The sequence below is a fragment of the Lepisma saccharinum genome, chromosome 1 (assembly GCF_977018435.1).
Source record: "Lepisma saccharinum chromosome 1, izLepSacc3.1, whole genome shotgun sequence".
In the NCBI taxonomy this organism is placed as follows: domain Eukaryota; kingdom Metazoa; phylum Arthropoda; class Insecta; order Zygentoma; family Lepismatidae; genus Lepisma; species Lepisma saccharinum.
In genome coordinates this window covers 92,472,661-92,493,393 of record NC_139229.1, presented here as the reverse complement: position 1 = coordinate 92,493,393, position 20,733 = coordinate 92,472,661, and the positions used below count along the sequence as shown (strand labels likewise).

Sequence of the window (20,733 nt, the reverse complement as noted above, 5' to 3'; positions counted from 1 at the left end):
TATAAATCTCTGATATTTTTATTTTTGCTGTTTGTTTCAATTTCGTTAATTTTGCTTTTCAAGTAATCTCTTTTTTTACTTCTAAACGTGCGGTTAACTTCTCGCTTTATTGTATTATAATTGCTTAGATTTGTATCATCCGAGTTATTTAACCACCTAAGTCTAGCCTGATTTCTTATTTCTATTAGATTATGACATTCATTATCAAACCATGGCTTACTTTTTCTTGGTTTATGGTATCCTATAGTTTCTTTAGCTGCTGATTCTATTGCATTACGTATGTGCTCCCAATTCTTATTTACGTCTGTTTCATTTATATTTTCATCATCATTTAAATCCTGCAAAACATCAAATCTATTTGACAGTTTAATTTGGTAATCTTTCTTAATTCTTTCATCAGCAAACTTTCCTGTATCAAATTTTATAACTTTTAGATTTTGTTGCTTATGATTTATCACTGAGAGTCTTTCTCTTAATTTAGCAATTACTAAATAATGGTCACTGGCACAGTCAGCACCTCTATGTGTACGAACGTCAATTATACTAGTATGCCTTCTCTTATCAATGAGAATATGGTCTATCTGATTATGAGTTTTACCATCTGGAGAAGACCAGGTATATTTATGGATATCTTTATGTTTAAAAGTGGTACTTTTCACAATTAAATTCTTTGAGGTTGCAAAAGTAATCAATCTTATACCATTATCATTACTTAATTCATGAAGACTTTCTTTACCAATCGTGGGTTTAAATGTCTCTTCTTTGCCAATCTGTGCATTACAGTCACCTAACAGAATTTTCATATCATACTGAGAAAATTTATCAAAGACCTGTTCTAACTCTGTATAAAAATCATCTTTAGTATTATCATCTTTATCTTCCGTTGGTGCATGTATGTTTATTAAAATAATTTTACACCACCTACCCTGTAAAACTGCATATGATATCCTATCATAAATAAATTCTATTGTTTTAAGAGTCGAGATAATTCTATTATTTATGAAAAAGCCTGTTCCAAAATTATGATTTTCAGTACCACCATAGAAAAAAGTATAATTTTTAGTTTTACAATTCCCTTCTCCTGGCCACCTAACTTCCTGGACAGCTACTACATCTAATTTATACTTCACTATCTCATTAACTGTACACTGAAATGCCCCAGGCCGGTAAAGGCTCAGAACATTCCAGGTGCCTAATTTAATATCCTTATTCCTAACGTAGATCTTATCCTTAGTCCAGGGACCTCCCAAAGTAGTCCCCACCCGGAGATCCGAACGGGGGACTATTTTACCTCCGGAATATTTTACCTTGGGAACATCCATGGCCTTATATTTCTGTTTCTTGACATGTCTTTTTACAGTGCAGAGTTGTCAGCTCTACGCCTAACCCCCGATATGAATGGAGGAACTACTACACAAGACAAACACAAACATATTAGACAGCACAATTACTACACAAGACGAACACAAACACATTAGACAGCATAACTACTACACAAGACACACACAAACACATCACAACTACTACACAAGACACACACACACACATCACAACTATAACACAATATAAACACACACACCACAACCACTACACAATATAAAACAAACAAACAAACACACACACACACACACTCTAACCCTTGTTATATATATATATATATTTCAATTTTTAATCTTAAAATGAAATGGAATATGTTATCAGGAGCAAGTTAAATTTATTGTAAAATTGTAAAAAAATACCCATTCCAATACTAATGTTATTCATTTATTGAAAGATAATACAGTGCCTTTTTCGATTGAGTCTCCCACGGAACGGCGGAAAGCTCGATCAGATCTGCCGGCATTTAGACCCACAGCTGTACGCTGACCTTGGCACTGTACGCATGTGCTTCAGTATTCAGATAACTGGTGTCCAGTTTGCACGTGTTTGTGAAATATTTAGATTGTTTTGTTTTAGTTTACATAGCTAGGTATTACTGGTGTTTTTCTGCAGTCTAATAATGCCATGCTATCTGTACAATTTGAAACAACACATTTTTATACACGACTCTTTATGTCGTTATGAATTCTTGTAGGGAAGTTAAAATAAGAATTCCAAGATGTTCCTGTTTCACACAGAGACAGTGTTCAGATACTTGTGAATAAATTTAGGTAATCAAGGTCTGTTCTTGATAAGAAGCAAAGGGTAAAATGGCGTGTGTTTAATGAGGAGAAATGTTGAAGTATGATCAAAAATCTGTCTGGTGCCTTGCACAAGAAACAGACATTTCCATGACATCTGCGTGGTGAGCTAACAAGCTTTCAAACCTGAATCCATACATTAGAAGAATTGAAAGAAAATATCAGGAGGGAAATTGAAGCAATTTTGGAAGAGGAGCTGATACTTGTTAGTGAAAATTTCCTTTAAAAATGCCGTAAACGTGTGGATGCAGGACGACATCATTTCCAACACCTCTTGTAACAAGGTACATGCTCATTTTAATTGTAGCTGTCAATGTGTGTTCGAGCTTCTTTCATTACGTATCTAGCAGCTCCAGTTACGCGGATATTGCATCTTGTTTGCCTGCAGACTTGATCTTACTTTCCGCCACACTAACCTCCATTCCGCAGGTGACTCGACCGAAAAAGGCATGTATAAGGAACAAACATCAGAATAGAATACAGTTTACTACAATGGAAATCATTCAAAAGAGTTTTGTTTTATTAATGTGAGACTTGCCCTTGAAGCTTAGAGCACAAATATTTGATATGAGGCCTTACAGTTGTCAGCGAAACATGCATATCATCCTCAAGGTTATGCAGTCTATTTATTGCTTTGGATTTTATTGTCGCCATAGCAGAGAAGGCTTGCTCGCACAAATATGAAGTTGAAAAGGGCAAAAGTACGTCCATTGTTTTCTTCACTAGGTTAGGATACTCCTCTGCCAGTCCAAGCCAAAAAACGGCCACCGATGCCTCACTTTTGATGATTAACCAGCGCAGAGATCAATGAATGAATTCGTAATGTAAAATATCTTGCGGCACCCCGGTTGGTAATCACTGGTCTAGATCAACAACTTCAACTTTTCACAATTTGTTCGAATTAGGACTGATATGAATTATAGGCTTTCTGACAATATGGATTCAATTTCCTGTTTAGGTACCCGTGACAAACATACTGGGTGAATTGGCCAAAGGATATAAGTACGCAGCTGGGGTTGCAAATGAAGGAAGAATTGGCATTGCAGCTCAGATGCTAGGCTTAGCCCAAGGTTGCTTTGATGTTACTGTGCCTTACACGCTACAGAGGAAGCAGTTTAAAAGAAAAATATTTGCATTCCAGGTAAAAAGTTTATTTTGCTGTAGGGGAAAGATTTAGATTAGTAACAATTTTAAGATTATTTCTCATGTATACATTTTTCATGTTCCATAAAGCTCAGGCTATTGTGTTCCTTATAAATGAATAAAGTAATATTTTTCCATTCATGTTCAGTTAGTGCTTCTGAGGTCCACCAAACCTGTTCAAATGAGGACTTGTTAGAACAATAAAGCATGTGCTAAAGGCCATTTGATGATGATAGGCTCTTTGGAAATTCATATTGTTACCAAATCCCTACATGCAAAAAGTATTGCATGCTGTCCAAAAATGTAGGACACAATCAGTCAAAGTAAATAACACACACGTGTTATTTGTGAATAATGTGAAAGTGACACATTTGGAGTTCAAACATAATAAATTCTTGAGTACAACATTTCTAAGAACCCTATTACACGTGTTTTAAGGGTACTTCTCTGAGGAGACAATTTTTCTCAAATTTCCCTGTAATTTTCTGTCGTCAACTAAAATAAATATTATATATATATATATATATATATATATATATATATATATATATATATATATATATATATATATATATATATATATATATATATAGTCTTAATGCACATTATATGGTGGAGTGGTTAGCACATCACCCTACGATGCCAGGTGTCCCAGGTTCAAATCCTGAGTGTCCATTCATCAATTTCATCATATCACTCTATCCCCATGTTTGCCAAAAGTGGCACAAAGAGCAAAGTAAAATAAAGCAAATCAATCAATCAATCACATTATATGTTAATTGAGGTTGACAGTAAAACTGATTGTGTATCCATCATTTCACATATCTCTGAGTCTGTGATATATTTAGTTGAATAGTAGAATTGTTTGGTTGGATATACGAGCTGTTTTTCTAATCCAACTCGCTTCTGTTTTGTTCATGTGAACTCATGTTGATTTGTCATAACTACAGTTTTTTTTTTAAAATCCTTCCCACACTTCAATTCACTATAACTTTGTAACGAACAGAGATATTTCAGTAAAATAAAGTTTGTACTTCACAGCAGTCTGTAAAGTTTTACCTGGCAATACTGCATGCCTGTTGTCCTCATCGCCACACCTCCAACTCACATCCATCGATGCATTTCAGCAATCTTGTCCTGAAACCCAGAATGGCTTTTTCCATGTACACTTCCATCTTGAAATATCCTCATAGGCTGGATTCACCAAAGTTTTCCCTCAAGAAAAGTTCTTTCGTGACATCAAGATTGGTTTCATTTATGAAGGAACAAGCAACATTCAGCTTAAGTCACACGGAGGCAGGTCTGGTGACCTTGCAGGCCATGATGTGGGTCCTCTGTGACCAAACCACCTGCCTCCGAATTCCTGATCCAGGAAGTTTCTGACTGCAAGAGCAAAATGGGAAGGAGCCCCATCTTGCTGGAAGTGCACATCATCCTTGATACCAAGTGCAACCAACTGGGAAACGAGGAACGTCTGCTGCAACTTGAGGTAGTAACATCACTGTACCATCCTCGAAGAAGAAGGCCTGGTGAAGTGATCCATAAGCACAGCGTACCACACATTTACTTTTGGGCTATCCCTCTCGTGGGTTTGGAATTTGCATGGTGTCATTTCACCTTCCCAGACAGGTAGAAGGTAGCCTCATCTGAGAACATGATGTTCCTTCTTCTGAATCGACACCATCTTGGCATCATTTGATCGCTCACAGTCACGTGATTCTCTCAGTGTGCAGTGTTGCCAGGTAAAACTGTACACTACAAACTTTATTTCTCTGTTAGTTACAAAGTAATAGTGAATGTAAATGTGGGAAGGACTTTTGGAAAACCCTGTGTATATACCATTTCTTTTGATTGTCAATAGTTATTTGGTAGGACAGCCAAAAGATGAACCTCTCTCTGTAGTAAATAAAAACTTTTCTATTGTGTTCGGTTTCTTTTACAAAATTAAAAAAGTGTCAACTTCCTGGATTATACACAATGTGGCCATTTGAAATCGAGACTGATTTTTTTTCCTCGGTAGATGGTGCCTCATGCAAGCATTCTGTGGTGCAAACAAGTAACTGGTATCTCACAAACAATTGACGCAATGCTCGTTGACCTTGAGCGACATTGCCGCTTGTGGCAAAGTTGAATGTGGGCACATGTCGTGAAAGTGCATCGTGATTTCAACATGGAACAAAGAGCAAGCATCAAGTTTTGTGCACTCTTGGGTAAAACTGCTGTGGAAACATTTCACATGTTGTAGCAAGTCTATAGGGACAATTGTTTATCCTGTACACATGTATTTCAATGGTTCAGGCGTTTCAGCAAAGGACGGGAGCCAATTGAAAACGATGAGCATCCAGGCGCAGCAAGGATGGTGAGAACACCAAAATTGGTTGTGAAAGTGAGGACAATCATTACTGAAGACTGACATTTCAGACAGACTGTTACTACTGCATTTTATCTTGTTGTACTGAAACGTTTGATGCACGGAATAACACGTGTGAGGCCTGAGTATCTGCATGATGGCAGCTGGCATCTGCTTCATGACAGTGCCCCAAGTCACACGACTGTGATTGTGAAGAACTTTTTGGCCCTAAATCGACTCTGTGTTTGTGTTGTCACACCCTGCCTACTCACCGTATCTGGCTGATTACTATATTTTTTTAAAATTTCCTAAACCAAAATTTTCATTGAAAGGTTCCTACTTTTATGATGTACCAACAATCAAGAAGGCTACGACATGGATTTTAAAATGCGTTACACAAAACTAATTCCAGCAATTCTTCCATGAACTGGTAGGCATTGCGCTACGATGTGTGGATGAAGGAGAGTCCTACTTTGAATGATCCAAGGTAAGTAACTTTCTATGAAGACTTGTTTATTTTTTACAGCAGAATTCTCGATTTCAAATTGTCGCACTGTGTACGATATTTAAGGCAACATGCTGACTACTGTGACTCAAATTACAAATGCCAATTTTCTATTGCAGTCCATTCAGCATCAGATGTCTGAAATTGCAACTCAGATTGAATGTGCTCGACTTCTTGTATATAATGCTGCTAGACTTCAGGAAGCAAGGAAACCATTCATCAAACAGGCAGCAATGGCCAAGTATTATGCAAGTGGTAAGTACCTTTTATTTTTCAGCAGATGTCTAAACATTTATTTGAGTTTTAAGTTTACTTTTGTGCACAGACAGGCTAATTGAGACTGGACCAGGACCTCTGGCATCGTAACACACTGTGCTAACCACTCTGCCACGGAGGCTAGATACAATAAAAATTGTAGAAATGTACTACAATAGGTGGCTATTGGAATTCTCTACTATCTTGTTGCAATTTTTGGTGGGTTTTGTAGATACTGTAGTTATTAGGATTAATACATGTGTTACTAAAGTTTATTACAAGGCGTATTTTTTAAGTAAGTACCGTTTTGATATGTACAAAAAACAAGTAAATTTTTTGTAACAATTTTATTGTTACATGAAAGACCACACTTTTATATACTTTCCTACATAATTGCCACCAATATGCAAGTGGTATCATACCGAACAACAAGCTTTTGTATTCCGTCGTCATAGAAGTTTGCCGCCTGAGTTGACAGCCACTGCAACACGGCCGTTTTGAGGCTATTGTCGTCATGGTGGCGCTGACCTCAGAGATGCTTCTTCAGTTGCAGAAACACGTGGTAGTCACTGGGTGCTAGATCGGGGATGTAAGGAGGATGATCAAATTGTTCCCAGCCAAATGATGCGATGAGATCTTGACAAGAAAAGTCAAGGCGCTACCTAAACGTTTGCTTTTGTGCACCTCAGTTAACATTTTTGGTACCCATTGTGAGCACAATTTTTGTTAGTTTAAGAGTTCGGTAACAATTTCGTAGATAACACTTCTTGAAACTTCAGGGAACTCCTCTGATAACGAAGAAATCGTGAAGCGTCTGTTCACTTTCACTTTTTCGTCGACTTTCTGCACCAAATCGACAGTGATCACTGAGGCTCGCCCACTCTGTTCCTCATCATGAACATTCTTTCGGCCATCTTTGAAAGCTCTTACCCATTTGCGTACCATTCCATCACTCATAATGTTTTGTCCGTACACTTCACAAATCTGACGGTGAATTTCAACTGCTTTCATGCCTTTAGCAATAAGAAAACGAATAACAGCACGTATTTCACAGTCGGCGGGATTCTCTATCAGTGGAAGCATTTTAAATACGCAAAAGCAAATGTATACATGATCGATTGTTGCCGCAATGGCATCTGTGGCTTGCCAACAGATGTAGGTACACAGTGCGCATGCACGGGACACCGACCGCAGCGCTGCAGCGGCAGAATTTCAAAACGGTACTTACTTTAAAAATACGCCTCGTATAATTCTGTTATTGATGAAATAATTATTTGTTAAACATTAGTCAATACAAGTACTGTCACATAAAAACACCCCCGATACTTAACTTCCCTTTCCTATCCCATAGTCAATTACCCTGAGTTTGCCTTCTCGTTATTACCTTTGCGTGTGAAGTAAATATTCCAGTACTTGATTAAGTGTAGACACCCTGTTATATAAAAAAACGAAAAATCCAACATGCCTCAGCCTTTATTACTTACGTGAAATTCTGAAACTTTGTATTTAATGGTTAAATCCTATTAATTCCAAAGACCCTCTGCCTTCATTCACTAAGAGTACGGCATCTGGAGTGGAGATGGTACTGTATCACTGCTTTGTTTGTTTCTGGGTGGCGGTAGTTGCAATTTCTCCCAAACGGGATTCGGTGACGCCGTACCCTTAGTGTATGAAGACAAGAGGGTCTTTGAAATTAATAGGATATAACCATTAAGTTGTGCAACGAGGAAATACGAAGTTTCAAAATTTCACTTAAGTAATTTTAAACCATGTTTACTGCATCCAACATTAACTCAGTCTTTATATTTTTGCTTGGATTATTGAGACACAACTGTGTTCTAGTTTTTAGATAAGTGTTGTATTTTATTGCTTTTACTGCTACTATTGTTAAACTTTAATTTGTCTTTATATAATGAACATTGTTGTTCAATGTAAGTAAAATGTATCTACTTATATATTGCAGAGGTTGCATTGATGACATCATCTAAATGCATTGACTGGATGGGAGGGGCTGGATTCACCAAAGTTTTCCCTCAAGAAAAGTTCTTTCGTGACAGCAAGATTGGTTTTATTTATGAAGGAACAAGCAACATTCAGCTTAACACTATAGCCAAATTTATTGAGGAAGAATATTATTTGTCTACTGATTGAAACAATAAATATTTAATGGAAGGTATAAGTTCTAATTATTTTTTTGTTTCATGGTTATATTTTACATTGACACTTCTTTTTTCTTGTACAGTTAATGGATTTGATACCATTTTATACAGCGTCTCAACCTTAAAAGTCAGTATGGGTTAAATGGAGCGCAGCATTGTCAGATCAACAAGCGGAGGTGCATCGAGTCACTGTTAATTGCTAATGATTGCAACAAATTTACTTCCTTAATACCATATAAGAAATCTTCAAAATCTATGTATTTGATGCATTTTGGAAAAAACGATAGTTACCTCAAGATTTGCATGTAAAATTTTATATTTTGACGCAACTATTTACTATTTTACATTTGAATTATATGTGTTACACACAAAACTATTGTTACTTCTTTTGTTGAATAATGTATCCTTTACATAAACAGAATTAAATAAATGCAAAAAAAAAAAAAAAAAAAAAAAGAAGATATATTCGGTAACGAACTGTCATCATTTACCCTCCTCAATATTAAATTCAGAGTGAGTGGAATGTTCTCGAAAAGCAAGGAATGAACTATGCCATCCTATTTTCTCGTTCTAGCATTATTCTGTTTTCCCATTCTTTTAGACTGCTTTTTTGCTGGCGTTTTGAGATAACCTTCTGTTTCTTCCTTTCGTATTCTGTATATAAGACATTCAGAACCCTCGGTAACATCAGCCACTGTCTTAACTGCCTTGCTGATATTCATTGACTTTAAAAAGTGATTTAACACGCACATAACTATTACCCGTTCTTTACCTCGAAGTTTACCAATACTGCATCTTTTTCCAGCTTTTCTATCCATTATTAAACGAAATATGTAACTTGCATGCAATCCACAATCATCACACATAGCACACTGCACTTCCTACGAACCGGGACACCTGCCTGCAAATGAATTGTAACGTCGGTGGCACGCAATGAATTTCATACGCGAGACAGCCCGCGTAAACAATCTACGATTTTACAATAAATAACAGTGCTGTGGAATAACAATGCATTCTAAAAATAACTTCAAACATTGGTCAACACTTTTCTCGCTTGGTCTGCACGTGTATCGTGACAAACCAAAAAGTTTCTCGCTAACAAACTTTTTTTGTGTTACGGTCTGATTTATACAAAATATCCAATGTATATATATAAAACTCTCTTTGTAAGCAAATTAATTCATTCGGCGAAGAATATCATATCTTCAAACACCATAGATTACATAGGAAAAAAACTGGCAAAGTTGTTCAAACGGTTTGATATTTATGGCTTTTGAAATATTTACTAGAAAATAATTAAGCATTTTGCAAAATTGCATAATTATGTAAATTTCAGATCACATGAATTTATGCCAGGTTATATAGGGTGAGCCATATACACCTGACAGTTTTTATTCTTTTACTTTCAGAACACCCACCACGTGTCGCTGTAATACTACATGCCACTACGGTCACTGTCCTCTGAAGTTCAGTTGAGATGGAGCGCTGGTCTGTGCAACACTGCATTGCGGTGGTAGAGGAGTTTATAAAAACAGAGTCTATCATGGCTACACAACACAACTTTCGATGCAAGTTTGGTTGACATGATTCCCCTAGTCGCAATACTATGTTGCTATGGGTATCGAAATGGTGTCCAAGATGGAACTGTGAAGGACAGCAAACCTGCAGGACGTCCTCGTTCGGTACATACACCGGAAAACACGAATCGTGTACAGGACGCGACCGTGCGTAGTCCTCAACGGTCAGCTCGGTGGCAAGCTATCACACTTGGGTTGGCGAATACCAGCGTTCGCCGAATCCTGCACAAAGATCTTCACTACCATCCTTACAAGATCAAAGTTGTCAATGAGCTTACTGAACGGGTCAAGACGAAGCGACTTCAATTTTGCAACGAGTTCTTGGAGCTTTTGCAAGTTGAACATGACATTGTGAACAGGTTACTTATGTCAGATGAGGCCCATTTCCACTTGTCCGGGTATGTAAACAAACAGAACTGTTGTTTCTGGGCTGCAAACAGCCCATGCGACTTGATGGAGCATCCTATGCATAGCGCAAAAGTGACAGTATGGTGCGCCATTTCCTCAGAGTGCATTATCGGCCCGTATTTTTTTAAAAATGAGGGCTGCACTGTAATAGTAAATGCTGAGCGCTACACAGACATGTTGCAAACATTTCTGCGTCATGAGGTCAATCCCTGTTGTCACCCATGGTTCCAGCAAGATGGAGCAACAGCCTATACTGCACGTCTTTTCATGGGAATTCTGAGGAACATGTTTCCAGGCAGTCATTTCTCGCTTTGGGGACGTCAACTGGCCTGCTCGCTTGCCAGACCTCACAGCACCTGATTATTTTTTGTGGGGCTACTTGAAACAAAGTTTATGCTCAACGCCCAGCCAGTATCAACGAGCTAAAAAATCGCATTCGTGAGTGTATATCGCATTCGTGAGTGTATATCTCATTCGTGAGTGTATATCGCATTCGTGAGTGTATTTGGGAGATTCCACAACAACATCATGTGGCGCGTTATGCTATCTTTTCTGGACAGACTACGGCAGTGTGTTAATCTGAATGGGGGACACTTAAAAAATGTTATTTTAAAAAAATAGTGATACACTAATTCTGCATGAAAAGAAGAATGTATCTGTGTGAAAAAAATAAATGTTTACACTTTCCCCTGAAGCGCTATTTTATTTTCAAACCCGTCAGGTGTTTATGGCTCACCCTATATAATGCTGTCAGTAAACAGAGCATAAAAAACTCTGCAGGATAATGATTTCACAGTTTGAAATTTATGACTTACATTTTGTAAATTTTATAACATCTGGCAAAGCAGCAGGCGTAGGGAAGGACAGAACTATTGGGAAAATTCATGTAATAGAGAGAGAGAGGGAAGTAATCATTTACTTCCATACTGACTTTTAAGGTTGAGACACACTATAGTTCCATGTCTGGTGCATGGGTGACATTCCTTCTATTCCAGTGGATGGATGAACTGATGACATGGATGATATGACAAATACACACGTGTCTTACCCTGAGACCTTTGGGTTCATAGTACATTATGACGACCACTCTGAGCAGACTTATGTGGCAGAGTGGTTAGCACAGCTGGCTACGATGCCAGGGGTTCCAGGTTTGAATCCCAGCTTTCATCATATCATCACTCATCTTTGCAATTAGTCAAAAGCGACAGAAAAGTGAAGAAAAATAACCCCACCCACTCAATCGATGACCACTCTCACCAAGAGGCCAGTAATGTATAGAAACCATAAATAGCAGATATAGTGAGAAAAGTTCTCTGTACACATTCTCAATTTTGTTAATTTTTGTAAGTGATGTAATCGAAAAGCCTTTGCCCCTAATTTTTTTCAGCCGAAATATTAGTGTGATTGAGAAACCGAGATTATACATTCAATGCAATAAGTTTTTCTTGGAATGGTTTAAGTGTTAACTCTCGGCTGCTCGGCACTCTGTCAGATTGCAAGGATGGCTGTAGAACTCAACATGTCCACGTTGTACGAGCAGTGAAGTGCTATTTGTTTTCTATGGAGCAAGGGATGAACACCCATCGAGATCCATAGGGAAATGCAGTCTACGTATGGGGACAATTGTCTCACTTTGAGAAGTGCATGGTGGTGGTAGCCTTAAGTTAAAAATGGCAGAGAAGACCTTCATGACAATGAGCAGTCGGGGCAGGGCATCCTCGCTTCTCGCTCACTCACAACGGAAAACATTCCCATGGTGATGCTAACGGTCTTCTGGGATCGCCGAGGACCACTCCTGCTGAATTTCATGCCACGAGGTGACACCATCAATGCTGACAGCTATTGTGGCACACACTCACATCTGCAAGCTGCCATCAGGAAAAAGTGCAAAGTTGATTCTCGATGTGGACAATGTGGTTATCCTCCATAACACCAGGCCTCATGTGGTGCACACGACCGTCAACAGACTTCAGTCATTCGAATGGGAGATTCTGGAACATGCACCGTATAGTCCAGACCTCGCTCCCAGTGATTTCCATGTGTTCGCTAAAATATAGTGACCTTACACATGTTTAAATGTATGAATTGCCCTAATGGCTCTAATTCTGAAAAAATTTGATTCTTGGCCTGGAAAAATCAGGGACATTTTTTATGAAATTGTAAACAACCTGTTTATATAGATACCTTGACATGTAGAAATAATTACCACTAAAATCCCCACATGAATAAATTATGAAAGAAAACAAAAGTTTCTATGCTTCATTACTATTATATTTACATACGCAGTATACTATATACACCATTACAAGTCAGGTCTCCTAAGTTCCTCCAATGTTTTTTCATAATACTCTATCATCTGTTTCGCAGTTGGTCTCTTTCTGCTATCCCGATTTTTACAGCTTTTATGCAAAGGAAACAGCAGATATCGTGCAACTTCACTGCCCTGCACATCTCCTATAATATGATCACAAACCGTAGCAGCTTTCCAAATATCTGTTTTCTCATCGTACCCTGGCATCATACGATCATCAAATTGCGTCGGGAAAGGCCAGAGTTGTTCCGGAGCTGGAAAGTCACCACTAATTTGCCTCCGCCCACATTTTACAGTTTTGTTGCTTGCTTTATTAACCTCTGGCAATGCATCAAGGTCACTCAGTATAAGCTGCAGATTGTCAGTCACCAGAATCTGACTAAGTAGCTTGCTTATGTCATTTGAATCGCACATTACCCTTGTGCCAATTGGACTATTATGGAGCATGTCCAGCAAGTGTGCATATTTTAAGCAAAATTCCACCCTCACGACTGCACTATCTTCATCTTTATATGTTGATTTTATAACTGTGGTAAGGTTTACAGCACTGCCATATTTATGGAACTCTGTTAATATAATTGTGTAATTTCTACAAAAGCCAACCAACTGCACGATATGAGGATTTTGGGCTAGCCGAATTAACATTTTTAAACCAAATTCAAAATCTGATAGATAATCGTAATTGATCAACTTAGACAAGGCTATAGGATAGCCATGCCATTCCGCACGATACACTGCTTTCATTCCACCATGACCTATGACTTCGTGAACAGCGACGGATTCCAAATCTTGACACGTAAGCCACGAATGGCACGTCAGCATGCCAGGAAGAAGGAAATGTTTAGGAGAACAAGTTGTAGCAAATGGCAACAATAATGGTGTTAAGAAGTAAATAAGGCCGAAAACAAAGACTCCAAGACCGAAAACCAAAACTAATCTTTTTCTCATTGTTAATTTTCTACTCAAAACCATCTATCTTTACTCCCTTACAGCTACTACTTCGGATCCTGGGGCAGTTTGAATCCTACAATATCTGCTGTTTCCTTAACAGAGCGTTCACCTTTGGCATGATACATAGCTTGAATGTCCTTGTACTTTCGCACGCTCCTCAAGTAACAGACGTAAGTTTCGGCAAGGAACTGCATTTCCTGTTGATGCTTGCACAGTTGTTTCTCTGTAGTTTGGTATTTACGGTACTGAGACACTACAAATTTCCCCCACAATGAATCCATGACCCTTCCTTCAGAATTTATGACACGGAGCTCTGACATTAACTGCCGAAAGGTACCCAATACGTTTCGGTTTGCCATTCCAATAAATGATCAGGCAACGCAAACTATAAATACTAATCTTTAAAATCAAGAGCTGTGACAATCTTCTTTGTAATAAACTCAGTATCGTCCTCTGGATAAACAGGTTCTAAATATGAATCCCAAACATCTTTCGGAACCAAATTCAATTTCTTCTCAGGAAACACATGAATTGCCAAGTCATTAAAGATGTCAGAGTATTTGAAACAATTTACTACCCCAAACTCTTTAACATACGGAGAAATTCCTAGTACATACTCTGCTGTCTCTTCCAGAAATCGCTTTGGTTGAGACTCAATCAACTTCGAAAAACTGTTACAAAATATCACACACTTCCTTATTCCTAGACCCCAATTTGACCACAAAAAATTATTCAGTAACTGTTTTGGACAGTGTGGTAAAAACACTAATGTCGTAACAGATACCTTACGCTTTCCTTCCTCGTTTTCAGTGATAATCTCACAGCCCAAATCTTGCAAAATTTCACACTCTTCAGGATAAAAGACAGGATCATACACAAGTGTCTTGGCCTTAAATTTGTCCTTTAACAGAAGTAGCAAGCCACACTGATATCTTGTTATCATGCACTCTGCACAATGTCCTAATCCATAGCAGAGGATCTCTTCAAATCCTTCTTCTTGCAGAGACTTCAAAGCTTGTTGAAAATTTTGCAGGAGCGAGCAATAAAAATCAGAAAGTGCAATATCCTCTCTGGCAGACTGAATTCTTCTGTAAGAGAAGTAAAAGTATACACAAAAATATTCAACTGCACATGTAACTTATACAAGGTGGCGCAAAAGTCATCACCTGATTTTCTTAGCCTATAGCTTGGGTTTTAAATTAAACAAAGTACGTTTTTTGTGTTCAACTTTTATTGATACTTGTAAGTTTTAGGTCCCAAATTTTTAAAGATAACATCCAATAAATGACCACCATTTGAATTGATGCAAATTTGGGCTCAGTTTATTGAGTTTTCTATGGTGTCTGAAATCCGTGGGGAAATGTTTTCAATTTCATGCTGGATATTGCCCTTTAGTTGCTGTAACGTCTGGCTTATTCACATAAACCAATGACTTCAAATATCCCCAAAGGAAAAAATCTGGAGCGGCCAAATCGGGCAATCTGGCAGGCCATTGCAAATCACCAAAACGGGATATTACTGTGCCCAGAAAAGTGTCATGCAAAATTGTCACAATTTTTCAACGTTATTGTGGGGTATACTTATTAATTTTCGCACACAATAAATTTCGTGAGTATCTTCTATTTAACTGACAAAACACTACTGATATAAACAACAAGATGGCAAAATAAAGGTCAGTTCAAATAGGATGATGACTTTTGTGCCACCCTTTACATAACTATGGGAGCCCATAGAACATAATGCATCCTAACACAAAAGCTACCAACAAATTAATATTTCCTTACATACTGGTAGCACAGACCTGCCCTGTTCTGAGGGATGGAAACTGATAATCAAAGGGTCAAAATTACTGATTTAAGTGACCAAATACCAATTTAATTGCAGCCTAGTAAAACATTATTTGGAAAGAAAAACAGACATTTCATTTAAAAAAATATATTATCTGGCCTCCTCAGCCTTCACACATTTTTTTTATTAACACAAAAATAATGATTTTATGAAGATTAAGATAAGTTTTTATTATTGTACAAAAATATTTTATGTTAAAAATATTCAACTTTAAAAATGCTTGAATGAAGTAATGTTACTATTCCCAGCAGCCTTCCGCTATTCCCAAAAATGCAGTAATGAAAACAAATCAAATTCAGGTTGTCTACCAAAATAACAAATCCAATTTTTTTAACTTTTCCTTGGCCTTCTAATCATTTTTCATAACCTTTATTTATAGGGTCCCTACTTAAGCAAAGTTGGAAATTAGCAATTACGAAAATAAATATTTATTAATGAAAAAGCTAGTTTAGATGAAAATTGAAGCTGTATTTGACAATAGAATTAGGCTTCATCTATTAATGCATCATGGACTGCATTTAGCAGACTACTGAAGCTCTGGCATCTGGACTTGCAGCCAGGGCCGGATTAAGATGAAATTGGGCCTAACGCTTGAAATCTTCATTGAACAATAAACACAATGAGGTTATAGTTACGTCACAACGCAAAGAATAATGGTAACTGTATAATAAGTAACGGTGTGTCTAGGCATGCGAAATTGGGGCTCCAAATTTCATTCTAAGATTTATTTTCAGGTTAATATAGCAAAAGAAAACTGTTCAGCTTTCGGAAAATTCTCGTCTGTTTTCATCTGGGCCTATTTCAGGAATGGGCCTAATGCTGCAGCATCAATAGCACCCGCCTTAATCCGGCCCTGCTCACAGCCAGTATGATCTTATGTGGGGCTCATTTTGTCATCCTTATATATTGATGATTATCCATTCATCCATCTTTGCAATTAGCCAAAGGGGCAGAAAAGTGAAGTAAAATAATCTATAAATCAATCAATCAGTTATTGTGATAGCAAAAATTATTGATCAGAAGTATAATTTCTTGACTTTTTATTGACTTCTTGGCCTACTGTTGATTTCTCTTTTTTCTTACTTTCTTGTCTGGTAGACCAGACAAGAAACCAGTGTGGCCAGCATGACAAAACTCCCAGTCACTTTGTAGGTTCCATGACTGGATTATGCTACACATTAAGAGCTCCCCAATTTCCTCACGATGGTGGGTGGCCACCAGTTCCATACACTGCCCGAAATCTCAGGAGAAAAGTTGCTATGCTTCTCCCAGGAGACTCAAACCACCATGTATCCCATAGCCTGATGCCTTAGACCACACGTTCATTGTGCAGGACAGATAGTTTTAATATTAACGCAATATTTGTTTGCCATTCAAAACTACTGTCTCTCAATGATAATCATAGAATTGTGTAAAAAAATTTCTGCATGCTTATAATTATTGTACCAATTTCTTAAAAAGTTTATTTCTACTATTTTGAAGTAATGTATGGAATTTTAATTTTGTAGTCAGCACAGCCATCTTGTACTAACATTACAATTAAGCATGTATTTATCATTATCAAAAACTACGTACGCTATTACCTTACAGCTCTTTCCTTATCTATGGTTACAGGTACATCAATGACCAGCAAAGGTGAGAGTCCATTGGTTACTGCACGTTTCTTTTTGTTGTATGTTACTTGCTGGAAACCATCTTCATTTTTCATAACTGCAATAAAAATAGTACCACTCTTATATCTTTTAAAAAGCAATAATAGACTTACATATGAATGGAAGTAAGTGCACATACAAAATGAAACTAGCTTCAGGTTTTGTGTACAGGGTACCTGAAAATTTGCACCTTGTTCCTGAATTTTACAATTCAGTTCGAAATATTTTTCTTCCAAATATTTAGAATTCCTTTATGGAAATTTCAATTACTTTTTTTTTTTAGATAAATACATTACGTGATTTTTAACATGCGTATCATTAAATCACAATAATAAACATCCCATTATATATTTTTGCACAATTAGTAGCTGAATTTTAAAATCTGCAGGGATATAGTAGTTGGCCATACGTTAGAATGTATTGCATAGTTATTGATACTGTAACCCTTTTGAGCGTTCTTTTGGAATGCCACTCCAGTGCAAGAATTAATTACGTTTAAATGTTTTAAGATCACATTTCACAGCTTATTTTAGTTGGATTCATTGCTTTCTTGACCCGTATTAGGAAAAAACCTTTCTCTTGAGAAAAGGGCTGGCACCTGCATTTTTAGTTTTGTCTATCCCTGTATGCGCATATCTGTCAGTAAAAAACTGAACTTCATGAGGCTCATACAATATGACTTGGAATACCACACTAAATTTCACTTCCAAGATAATATTTTTGAAATAAGCCGTCACACAGTTTAGTATATTGTAACTTTCAAAAAAGATGCCCATAATTTCATGATTTATGATAGTTAATTTCATGCTTTTATTAGAGTGAATTTCTGCTGAATGTCTTCATGAGGAGGTTAGTCCATCTAGGTTTTTCTTGTATGTATGTATTGCTTATATTCTATAATTATTTCTCTTGTAGTTTATGGTTCTTTCAAGGCCATAATTATTTTTTTATCTAACATTTCACGAGAACACGTACTCCTTTCATCAGACATTTATTCTTAGTTTGGTTATATGCTTGTAAAAAACAGAAACTAAAAGAGAAATAATAGCCGATTTAGGTTGTTCTTAGCATTTTTACATCTATACTACATTGGTTACTTAGCAGTTCAACACTAACCTTCCTAACACACCTTGGATGTATGTGTGTGTGTATGTTTATCCAACAGATGGATTTTTATAAAGCAATTTGTGTCAACAACTAAGATAATGTAACAATATGTTATCTGATTTTCAGAATTATGTTACACTCTGTTTAAGTTTCAATAATCATATCTAACACCAGGATGTAAACTAAACATCTAAATTTCAGTCATTTCATCATATTCTCTCAAGTGTCTGGCAAAGCTTTTTCTTATTGCTTTTGTAGTTGCTATTTTACAGAATTAATTTTTTGAGTTATAACCTACCAATAAGTATAAAGGATTTCTCTTAATGTGGTGGCGATCCTCATTTTAGTTCTCATTGACTGTCATACTGTTCCTGGAAGTCCGCATCCTCTGAATCAGAGTCACTGGTTGAAGAAATAGAAAAGTCACCCTTGTCATTAACATCTGCCTCTTCATTTTCATTGACTGATTCCTCCTGCAGCTTTTCAGAAATTAGTTTATTGATTATCTCACGGCACTGATCATCCATGCCTGAAGGAAGCCATCCAGTTTTCTCCTGACATTTTGCATCTGGGTGGTCAGGAAGCTTTTCCAACATTGCTTGTATTTCAGGTACATGCAGATCACAGTACTGGTAAAACATCTGTCGTGAATGTGGTATCATACCTGGTTCAAATCTATATGTATCATCGTTACCAACTGTCTCATTCACAACATCCTCTTTTCCCTTATCAATGTGCTCTTTGTTGATCACTGAAGTTCTAGGGCGACAAGAACTCATAGATTTATATGGTAGAAGATAATTAAAGCAGCTTCTCTTTGCCTTAACTTTTGATCTCATTCCTCCAGTCAAACGTATTCTAAAATCTAGTGACTGATATATGCGAGCTTGTGGTTCCTTTCTTGGGTCATACCCATACCTCACCCACATAGAGCGCCATGGGCCTGTAACAAAATAGTATGCAGCAGCTGGCAGTAAATACTTTAATTGCTCTTTGGAGAAAGATGTAACTGCAATAAGGGCATTTTTAGACCAAACTGGGCGGTCCTCGAATATCTTTTTGATGCTCTCAAGTTGATCATCAGTTATAAACTTCACTTTGAGAAGTTTCAATGCAACATCACGTGGTTTGTTTGGTACATATGGTACATCAAAAGTTACAAATATGGCATGACCTGAACGTCTATTCCTTGTGCGGCCTATTATGTTGTGTGGTTCCTGTTCAGACTTGTCTGCACTTTTATCTTTTCTGTAATAATAACCTTGCGAGCTGTCAAACCGTGAAAAAGCTGCTGGTGGAAGAAACAGTGGTGCAGGTTCCTTTAACCATGCTATATCAGGCAACTGTTGGGGTACAATTTTATGGTATATATTTTCTAATGTGCCACTTGGTTCAAGGTTCATTGGCAAATACTGGAAATCGCACATGCTAGAAAATTTATACACCACATTAACTTGGCCAAGAATAGCACATTTGCAAGATGAAATCTTGCCAGTATCCTCTAGTTCCTTATCAATATCAGGTTCGTTTGAGGTACGTGACGGTAATACTTTGGAATTCGTTACAGTTTCATTGCTTTTATTCTTTTTCCGTTTCACTACGACCTTCAACAACAACGCAGTTGCATTGTGTCTGTCACCACATGCTGGTTTGCAGTATACATCATCTGGACGAAACCTTAATTCTAAACGCCGGTTCGCTTCAGAGTACACAGTCGAGATGTTTTGCAAACCTCCTAAAGTTTTTAGCATCTTCTCCTCATTAACAACTACACCCGGATACTCAACGCAAACTAATCGTCGTTTCAAACTACAACCAATTCCTTCCATGATTTAAAAATGTCCAGTGCATCAGATCATAAAATCCAAACGATGCAAAATAGTTCCACAGATGCTATTACAATGCCATCTGGACATAAATTTATTAACTAATATGTAACAAAGTGGTTTCTTTCTTGAAGCAAACAACAAAACAATTTGTACATCTTACCTTCATATACATTAAGCTACTGTATAAGCATAGAGTTAGATTACTGTAATACGTCTATGGCATTTAACCATTTCGTATTAAATTTAAATTTGTTCGTTAAAAAACATTTTTTTCACTTGTCTCTTCGTTCTGCCGACTTCTGCGATATTGGTTGTACAAATTGTCACACGCAATAAGTAAATTTCGTTTTAGGAAAATGAAACTATTGTTTTGCAGTGGAGCACGTATAATACCAACGTGTGCACAATTATGTATATCATCACTTATATCAAATAATCTACAACGCACATGTGAAGAA

The 20,733-nt window shown here is 37.1% G+C and overlaps 5 protein-coding genes across 6 annotated transcripts in view; 1 reads left to right on the top strand and 4 right to left on the bottom strand.

Annotated features, from left to right (window-relative positions):
- LOC145997822 (short/branched chain specific acyl-CoA dehydrogenase, mitochondrial) overlaps positions 1 to 8,605 on the top strand; it is a 28,521-nt gene extending 19,916 nt beyond the window's left edge. For both annotated transcript variants that reach the window (XM_083134645.1, XM_083134644.1), the window contains exons 7-9: positions 3,139 to 3,321; positions 6,298 to 6,433; positions 8,397 to 8,605. In XM_083134645.1, coding sequence (XP_082990771.1) covers positions 3,139 to 3,321; positions 6,298 to 6,433; positions 8,397 to 8,584 — 507 coding nt within the window. In that variant the 3' untranslated portion in view covers positions 8,585 to 8,605. The remainder of the gene's footprint in view (positions 1 to 3,138; positions 3,322 to 6,297; positions 6,434 to 8,396) is intronic.
- A 4,274-nt stretch (positions 8,606 to 12,879) lies between these two features.
- LOC145984308 (protein O-mannose kinase-like) lies at positions 12,880 to 13,836 on the bottom strand. The gene has a single exon (XM_083117968.1). The coding sequence runs from the start codon at positions 13,834 to 13,836 to the stop codon at positions 12,880 to 12,882; it is 957 nt and encodes a 318-aa protein (XP_082974094.1).
- Positions 13,565 to 14,351, bottom strand: LOC145997806 (protein FMC1 homolog). The gene has a single exon (XM_083134642.1). The coding sequence runs from the start codon at positions 14,196 to 14,198 to the stop codon at positions 13,884 to 13,886; it is 315 nt and encodes a 104-aa protein (XP_082990768.1). The 5' UTR covers positions 14,199 to 14,351; the 3' UTR covers positions 13,565 to 13,883.
- Positions 14,234 to 18,330, bottom strand: LOC145984302 (SRR1-like protein). The gene is made up of 3 exons (XM_083117955.1): positions 18,315 to 18,330; positions 17,271 to 17,397; positions 14,234 to 14,927 (listed from the first exon to the last, which is right to left on the bottom strand). Exons 1-3 carry the CDS (start codon positions 18,328 to 18,330, stop codon positions 14,234 to 14,236), a joined length of 837 nt encoding a protein of 278 aa, XP_082974081.1.
- l(2)37Cd (general transcription factor IIIC subunit l(2)37Cd) lies at positions 14,799 to 20,343 on the bottom strand. The gene is made up of 3 exons (XM_083134641.1): positions 18,745 to 20,343; positions 17,263 to 17,397; positions 14,799 to 14,927 (listed from the first exon to the last, which is right to left on the bottom strand). The coding sequence occupies exon 1, from the start codon at positions 20,273 to 20,275 to the stop codon at positions 18,797 to 18,799; it is 1,479 nt and encodes a 492-aa protein (XP_082990767.1). The 5' UTR covers positions 20,276 to 20,343; the 3' UTR covers positions 14,799 to 14,927; positions 17,263 to 17,397; positions 18,745 to 18,796.
- Positions 20,344 to 20,733: the final 390 nt, after the last annotated feature.